At 34.0% G+C, this 9,337-nt stretch overlaps 1 protein-coding gene across 5 annotated transcripts; it reads left to right on the top strand.

Annotated features, from left to right (window-relative positions):
- The first annotated feature begins 2,794 nt into the window (after positions 1-2,794).
- Positions 2,795-7,267, top strand: LOC112741738 (chaperone protein dnaJ 49). 5 transcript variants are annotated; one of them, XM_025790829.2, is made up of 3 exons: positions 2,795-2,921; positions 3,078-4,242; positions 5,717-7,267. In XM_025790829.2, the coding sequence occupies exon 2, from the start codon at positions 3,140-3,142 to the stop codon at positions 4,235-4,237; it is 1,098 nt and encodes a 365-aa protein (XP_025646614.1). In that variant the 5' UTR covers positions 2,795-2,921; positions 3,078-3,139; the 3' UTR covers positions 4,238-4,242; positions 5,717-7,267. The 5 variants fall into 5 exon arrangements, with proteins under 5 accessions (XP_025646614.1, XP_025646615.1, XP_025646616.1 ...); XM_025790830.3 differs by having other exon boundaries at positions 5,779-6,374; XM_072213866.1 differs by having other exon boundaries at positions 2,849-2,921; positions 3,050-4,242.
- The last annotated feature ends 2,070 nt before the right edge of the window (positions 7,268-9,337 follow it).

Here is a 9,337-nt window from a genome sequence, read left to right as displayed (position 1 = left end):
TATAGAGGTTGTTTAATTTAATTTTAATACGTATTTTATATTTTTATATATATTATATACAAATAATTAATTCAACAACTGATTTTTTTTTGTACAACTAGCATAGTTAGAAAATGAGAGATAATATAAATGTAGAAAGGCATTAGCAATGATTATATATATATATTTTTTGAGAAGTATTAGACAAATGTCAAATTATAAATTCAACTTATTTATATTTTTAATTAATTTTATTATATTTTGCACTTAATTCGGTTTATATAATAAATATATTACTTTTATATTTATCTATTTTTATATTTAATTTAAATTTAAATGGTGAATAATTACTCTAAATTAAAACTTCACTAAAATGTCTCAATTCTTAACATGGGAAATAAATAATGAATGTTTTACAATACAGAAATTCAAAATAAACCAAGGCAATACATGTAAACATAGAAGCACATCGTACTACCCTAACTAATTGAAAAAGTACATTTTAATTTACAATTCTGTCTAGATTCACTAACTAGTCCTTCGAATTCATAAGGTTTATCATTTTAGGTTTATCATTTTTAGGGCTGGTAATGGGTATGATAGAGTAGAGTTTAAATTTTATTCTAATTCTATCTGTGGGTTAAAAATTTTCTTAAAACTCTACCCTACTTTACCCGTGGGTTGAGAATCTCTCAACTCTAATCCTACCCGACCCTATCTGCAGAAACAAAAAAAAAAAAAAATCAAATAAATAAAATTTAACTATTCCAAATTTTATATATATTAATAAAATAAAAAATAAAAAACAAAGTTCAAATTAAAATTAAAAACAATAAAATCTTAAAGAAATTTAACATAAGAAGAAGATTGTGAGTACAAGACTCACTATTATAATTTTTACATATATATTATATAATATATTAAGAATGCGGGTAGGGTAGAGTAAGGTATACCCTAAACCCGTACTCTACTCTACCTGTATGCAAATTTGTACCCTATCCTACCCTACCCGCAGTAGATAGGATAGACAACCCTACCCGAACGGGTTGATCCGGGTTGGGTACCCGCAGGTAGGGAATATATTGTCAACCCTAATCATTTTAGTTCTTTAAATTTAAATTTATTATACTGATTTTAAAATTTAATTTTGGACACTATTAATTTTTAAATTTTTTTAATATTAAGTCAACAAATAAAGTACTGTACTAACTTTGACTTACCACCCTATGAAAATGGATCCTCTTCAGTGAAAAAAATACGAGAATAAAGTGTGATCTTTTACCTTTAATTCTTTAAGTGGGACAAAAATTAAATAGAAAAGAAAAAGTAATGAATGGTTAGATTATATACTAGACAGTATCTAGTTTTTTTTCAACTGGAGAGGGTCCAATTCCCCCTAAATACAAGGTTAAATAGTATTGTTTTGTTTTAGCGTGCAAATTATTTTACCTCTTTTCATTATCTAAAAACGATATCATTTTTACTTTATTTAAGCGTTAAAACGAAATAATATCATTTAATTCTGTGTCTAGTACAATAAATTAGAATTAATTTTGCATTCTGTTTGTTGACTCAATGTGAAAAAAAATTTAAAAACTAATATGATGCTTGAAATTGGATTTTAGAGATTAATATAATAAATTTTGAATTTGAAGTTATTAAAATAATAAAAATCATATTATTTGAAGAATTAAATTATGGTGTGATAACTTTTAATTCAGCAAACTATTTCAAATATGAATATGATTTTTTACGGCAAAAGTTAATTAACATAACTAAAAATAAATAAAACAATATCTATATGTTTTGAATAAATTTTTAAGTTAAATGTAAAAAGGGGTTATTTTTATTGATATAAAAATACATATAAAAATTAAATTTGTATAACTATGGAAAAATATGCTATGATTGATTAGATAATTGAGTTTTAATATGTAGTATTTTTAATAAGAATTTAACTATTTTATATTTTAAAAATATATTTTAAAAGAGTAATAATAAAATTTTTAAAATTTTTATGTATTTAATATTAGAAATATAAAAATATTTATTTTTCAATAATTTTTAATAAAATAATTTTGTTTAGAATTTTTAAAATGTGTTTTTAGGATATGTGTTTTTGAGAAAATGACAATTCTATCCCTAACTTTTAGTTTGCACATATTTATGTTCTTAAAAATTCAAAAATATATTTAAGTGCCCGACTTCTTTAAAATCTAGACATATCAGTTTTTAAGTTTAATTTGTCGCATTTTAAAAATTCTCCCACATGTGCATTCGTAATGACCAGGTCAATACAATTAGAATCACGCTTGATTTATCTGTTAGGTCTGACGGACCCAAGTGAACATGAAAGATTGATATTTCGGTTGGAGAGACAGAGACAGAAAGACTGAGACTGAAAGACAAAGACTAAAAGACAGTATTCTATTTGGTGCAAAGTGAGAGACAGAAATTGAAACAAGAATGAAACTCTATTTAATTTGTACAAAGGACAAAATTGAAATTAATTAATTAAAATGAGGATATTTTAGGTATAAAATGTTATTAAAATTTCGGTCTCTATTTCTAAAAATTTTAGTTATGTCCCTACTTTTTGGAGGTACTGAAATACTGAAATTTTAGGGATAGAGACAGAAATTTTAGTACCCGTCTCTGAACCAATAAACATGATACTAAATTTTAGTCATCTCAATATCTCAAAACAAATGCTACCTTAAAAACTTAAATATATTTTTAAACTCTAAAAACTTAAATATCTGCAGATAAAAAAATCAAAAAGTTATTTACCCTCTTCATCTAACTTTATAACAAAATTATTTTAAACATTTTAATTACTCTTACTGAAATAGTAAACTATTAATGCAACAGAAGAGTATCCTCATATCTTGACAATTCTTCTTGTGTTGTTGCTGTAGCTGTCTTACACTCTTACTTCTCAGGTAAACTAAATTCTCTTTTTCTCTCCTAATAATCCATTTACCAAACCCTAATTTCAATCATTTTCCTCAATTCCCTCTATTCATACTTCATAAGTTCAACTTTTTTTTCTTTTTACTACTCTGATTAGGTTTCTGAATTTTGAAATTTCGAGTTAGTGCGTTAGCTTAATCAGGTACCGAGCGAACTCGGCGCTGATTCAGTCGTCGCCGCCTCCGCCATGGACGGCAACAAGGATGAGGCGCTGCGCTGCCTTCGAATAGCTGAGGAAGCGATCGCAGCCGGCAACAAATCCCGCGCCCTCAAATTCATCGGAATCGCTCAGCGGCTCAACCATAACCTCCCCGTCGATGATTTGCTGAACATGTGCGAGTGCCTCGATTCTCAGTCCTCTGCGTCTTCTTCTTCTTCAGAACATAAAGGTAACGAAAATCGCGTTAAGAGCAAACCGAACGGTATATCGAAAACTGATGACGAGGGTTTGAACGAGGAGAGGAATTACACGGAGGAGAATGTGAAGTTGATTAGGGAAATTAAATTGAAGAGTGATTACTATGCGATCTTGGGAGTTGAGAAGAGTTGTTCGGTTGAAGAGATTAGAAAGGCTTATAGGAAACTTTCCTTGAAGGTTCATCCGGATAAGAACAAGGCACCAGGTTCCGAAGAGGCCTTTAAGAAGGTCTCAAAAGCATTTAAATGCTTGAGTGATGATAGTTCTAGAAGGCAGTATGATCAGACTGGATTGGTGGATGAATTCGAGTACAATCAGCAGTACAGCGTTCCGCGCCGGAGGAGGAGAACGGCAGCAAGCCGGGATTTCTTCGAGGATGATTTCGATCCGGACGAGATATTCAGGGCATTTTTTGGACAATCTGATGTGTTTGGGAGGCAACATGTTTACAGAACAAGGGCAACCACCCATGATCATCATTATCAAAGACATGGTTTTCAGGGTGTTGCAGGTGGAACGGGGCTTAATATTATGCTCCTTGTTCAGTTGTTGCCGTTCTTGATCATTTTGCTGCTTGCTTACCTGCCATTCTCTGAACCTGAGTATTCTCTGTACAAGAATTACTCATACCAGTTTCCCAAGACCATAGAGAATTATGGGATTCAATATTTCGTAAAGTCTCAAGCTTTTGATCGTAACTATCCACAGGGGAGTGCTGCTCGCACTACCATTGAGGACAATGTTATAAAAGATTATAAGAATATGCTTCGGCGTTATTGTCAGATTGAGATTCAGAGGCGGAGTTGGAATAGGAATCTGCCTACTCCTCACTGTGAAAAGTTGCAAAACTTTGGAGTAGTAGCCTGATGAAGGTAACTCTAGTTTAAATGTAAAATTTGCCCAACATTTTTTGTTGTTAGAGTTGGTAGAGGTTTTTAATGGATTGAATAGCATTTCCTTATATTTTTGCCATTTTTTGATACTTTTCTTGTACTTAAATAAGAGACTGCAGTCTCCAAATATATTTCATATTTACTTATGTTCATTTCATATTGTATTATTCTTTTATGTCTAATTCGGATGTCCAGAAATTTGTTTCCAATGATCAACGTTATGCTTCTGTAGTTTGCTTGCTGTTATAATAGTAGGAATTCTTGGGAATTGTTTGTGAGTTGAGTTTTGGAGGGACAAAGAGGGGAAGAGAAAGCATGTAGTATAATCCAACACTCTCCCTTTTCCTCCATATTCTTAACTCACAAACACCTTACACCTTCTTAGGTATTTTATGAGCCTTCTGATGTCTGAAACTATGTCAATATTTTGCTTGTCATCTAAGCCATGGAGTCAATCCCACTTAGTTGAACAAGTCTTTGTTGTTGACTTGTTTTAGTTCTACTACTCTCACAGTTGATGTTGAATAAAACCATAATATTCCTTATTGATTTGTAGCTAGAGCAAACAGTCACTCTCAAACACCCTTTGCTTCAATATGGTGTCAAAGTAGTATCATCCTTTGGTACCTGGTCATGTTACTATACTGGTATCAAGTTCCCATCTTGTTTCCTTGCCCCATGTTGTCACAGCATTAGTGACTGTTATCCAGCGTGATTTTTCTTCTTCCTGTGGGTTCCTCTTTGGCTCCTAACCAATTGATATGACATTCCCTCATTCGACTCCGGTATTCACCAGCATAGAAGTCTGAAGGGAAAAAAATGAAAAATCTCTGTTGTGAACCACCCATTGGTGGCCTTACAGACTAGCACATGGAGGTTTAAGCTTATAATACTTCTTTTTTGACTTGTTGATTGTTGGCACATAAAGCAAAGCTTTCCAAACGTTATTTACTAGATAACTCATAGTTGTTAGTGGCCTATACCAAAACTGCTATAGTAGTATAGTGGATAGTGGGACAACCTTATCAGAGATTTATTCCAACATAGTAGAATGGCTTATGGTTTCTACGGAAGTGGGATAATTCCACCTCAACACCCAGCTCATTGTTGCATCTCTTCCTTCTCTTGTAATCACTGATACCAAACATATGGTAAAAAGCAAATTCTTATCCCTTTCAGCAGAGTTTTATGGTCCAAACCCACCACCTTATGTTCCAAGGTCAAACAGTTGCTATCCCTTCCCTGCTCCCACTTTTTCTATATTTGCAGTGGCCGGTGGAGCCCTTTTGTCTTTTAAGGACTCTAAATAGGAGTTATACGACAGTTCAAATATTGTCTCCTTTTTACAGTGTACTCATAGGCCCGTGTGTAAGTTACTACATGTATAATTGTTTACTTGTCTTTAGGAAGCCTGGTAGCAGTTTCTGAGCTTCTGTGCGCATTTATTGTTCAGGATATCTATTGGAGCACTGCTTGTTAATTGTAACAGCTCTGTGCTACTTGATTTGTTGCCAGTTAAGTGTCATGTTCATCGTGCTCCGAGAAATCTCTGGCAAATATGCTCGAAAATGTGCTCTTGCCGCTGCTGGGACTGACTTGGATGGGATTATCTATTATGTTAGACATGGTTAACAATTGTGCTGAACATGACAGCAAAAAAGTACACAAGTCATCAGTATCATTAATGAGGCCCTCGAAAATAAGTCCAAGATTTGAGCTGGGTAAAAAATAGAGTACTAGTATGCAACAACCTACATAAAGTAGATTGGAAGCATGCGTTGATACTTGATAAATTATCGTTATGTGCTACTGCTCCTTCATTCAATTGAGTGAATATTCGATAAGGTGGTAATATCAAATTGAATTTGTGAATTCTCCTTTCCTATCATTAGGAAGTATGGCTTTCTGTGATTGGTAATGAACTTCTATTATCTTGTGGGACCATAATTCCACTTTACTCATATGCTGACAAATTGGTACTTGGCTCTTGCTAGTCAGCGTGTCAGTTTTGAATTCCTTTACAATCTATCGAACTTCTATTTGGATGTGAAAATGTGGAATTACATTGCTTCCTTTGAATGAATGGACAACTGAAAAGATTTCTTTATTTCTTTCTCGGGAGACTGAAGCATCTCACATGGTGATTGGTGTTTTGTTGTGAACAGGCCTAGTCAAGTAGTCATGAGTAACGGGTTGACTGGTATTCACTTAGTTTTTCACTTTTTTGAACACTTCTCTGCCAAAAAGAAGGGCGAAAATGGTCTCTTTTTATTTAAATAAATATTCAAAATTCATTAATTCTCAAAATGCTCACGGTTGAAAAGTAGGGCAGAAATACACAATGCCAACCCAAGGGAGCCGCCCGCGAAGTGGAAATCACCTTCAAAACTCTGCCTAGGCACCCACAAAATGGAGGCTGACGTGTCAGAGCAGGAGCTAGCGACTGCGAGCTGGAGCCGGGCATGTCCAATCCTCGTCAAGGCGCATGCAAAATGGAGCAAACCAGGGGCGGCACCAGCGAATTGGAGCACCTCCATGGGGGCATCCGCGAAAGGGGCCAACCCAATGGCGGCGACTGCGAATTGGCCTTGTCAACGGTGCCACCCATGAAATGGGGCTCAGCAATCGAGGATGCGATTCCCATTGCATCGCAGTCCCCTTACAAGGTCGCTGAAGGAGGCAAGGGTTGGAGGAGGCAGCGTTGCTTCAATATAAAAAAGGGAGGGGACCAATTTTTTGACACAACTTCCTTCTTCACACAATGAAACGGTGGGCGAGAGAAGGAAAAAAAAAAAAACTATAACGTTGTGGTGAAAACAAATTTAACCAGACTAGTGGGATCAATGTTATAGAAAATCTTAATCGCGTGGATCAGTTTCATATTTCGACGTCTACGAAATATGGATACTTTGCTGGGTCGTGTCTGCGTTTAAATATATTTTGACATTTGTCTAACACGTGTGTTTGCCGTGTCTTAATAAAAAATAATATCTTTTTCTACGGACATACTTAGACACACTTAAATACCATCACGTGTCAGCGTGTCTAACTTTATTCTTAGCATGTATTCTTGAAATGAATTTAGAAATAATATATATTAATATTTATTAAAATAAAAAATATTTTAAATACTTTATATAATTAAAAAAAGACATTAAAAACAGTTAAAATTTTATTTTATACTTTAATATAAAATAATTAAAATATCATTGTAATTTATTTAAAAAATACATCATATTAATATATATGTCGTGTCCCCGTGTCTTTTAAAATTTTAAAATTTGCCTGTCCTGTGTCGTGTCCCGTGTCCGTGTCCATGCATCATAGTTCTACACATTTATTTGAGGTTAGTTTTTTAATATTTAAAAATTAAAATTCTTATTAATTAAGAGTTTATATTTTTTTTAATTATCATTTTTATTTTTATGGGAGAAATGTTTGTTAATATTATTTTGGCCATTGTCGATGTTTACACTAATATTATTCATCTTTTTTGTTTCTATTATTTTATATTGATAATTTTTGTGTGTGTTATTTTTACCGTATTTTTATTTTTGTTATTGTGTTTGTTATTATTTTTATTCTTTAATTTTGTGAAAATGATTTTAAATTTTTTTACTGGTTTGATTTTTCAGCCAATACATCTTCTAAGTTCACATAGTACATTGGTTGACTTTTTTCGTTAGATCCGTCTTATCCAAACATGAAGATTGAGTGGCAGAGACTTAAGTCTTATTTACAACGTGCAGGATTCTATTATGCTTCTCTCATCGACTGTGAAGATTGACCTAGCTCTGTTGTACGATGTCACAAGTATTTGTGGAATCCCCTTCCGATTCGCATGAATCGCTTTTTGCCGGAATTGCGAAAATACTTGCCCGCATCCGATCTGGGCTTGTGTCTAATGACCTTTGTTCATAAACAATGCATTAAGACGATGGTAGGTAGACTTTACAATTGCACACACCGAGAGGTGATGAGTTCCCCTGAGAACGGAGTTGATACACTCAGAAAGATTAGTGGTCATATGACCATATATGCAGCCCTCATCACGGTGCTGTAACCACTTAGGAGGCTCTAACCCTCAGATTCACGCCATCATTTCCGGAGACGTGGTTGGATCCTCGCTACTGATTAACTCAAGGTAATATTGTGCTTGCTCTTGCGTCTTTGAGTATGCAGTGTTTAACGGGTGTTTTTTTATCCTTCTTACTCTTGAAATTTGCTACAAAGTTAGAAGCAATACATCTCATCCAATAAACATTATGTTCCCACCTAGACCCATCTCGCTCCAATGCTGCCTTTATTGCAGCATGCCTATAGAAAATCAGCAGAATCTCTGGTTAAGTAGCTGTGTGCCTCCTTAGGTTAGTAAGAAAAAAGAACCACAAATCCGTATTCTCTCTCTTGACAATGACAAACGATCGGCAGAATGTTGTTATTCCCGTTTTGTGCTATTGCCATCAATAGGGTGCCTATGTACTTACCATACAAGTGTGTTCTGTCGATTGATACTAAAGGATTGCAGTGTTTGAATGCTTCAACACACAATAGAATTACAAAAATACCTTATGAAACACAACACTATCACAATCCAACATGTTGCCAACGTAGTACAACCTAGTTTGTAGGTTAACGATTGTTCCTGAGATGGGTATGTTCATTTAATAATAAAGGAGAAAGGATTCCAGTTACCAAGAATAACAAAAGCAAATAAATTAACATGTTTTATATACTTGGAACGAAAGTTTGCAAAGCATTGAATACTTCCAGAGTTGATTGTATGAGTCATCCCGATCTCCATGAATTTTTGCAATTGCTTTATGCTTTGTATGCCAAACCTTTTTGTACGAAACTTTGTACCCATAAGCTGACTCTACTGACCCTGCAACTCCTTTATACCAATCATCGTGTCAACATGAACCATGGGGAATGTATGTTGGCATAGGACACTACTATCAAGTTGGGCATGATCTTGCGACATTGAATTTTCCAGACAACTGTGCGGCCCTTGGTATTTTCAGATTTTCCAAAATCTCGAAGATATGGTCTTTGCAACCTTTATCATCTAATG

This window comes from Arachis hypogaea, chromosome 14, assembly GCF_003086295.3.
Source record: "Arachis hypogaea cultivar Tifrunner chromosome 14, arahy.Tifrunner.gnm2.J5K5, whole genome shotgun sequence".
Lineage (NCBI taxonomy): Eukaryota > Viridiplantae > Streptophyta > Magnoliopsida > Fabales > Fabaceae > Arachis > Arachis hypogaea.
This window is presented reverse-complemented; position numbering and strand designations above follow the sequence as displayed.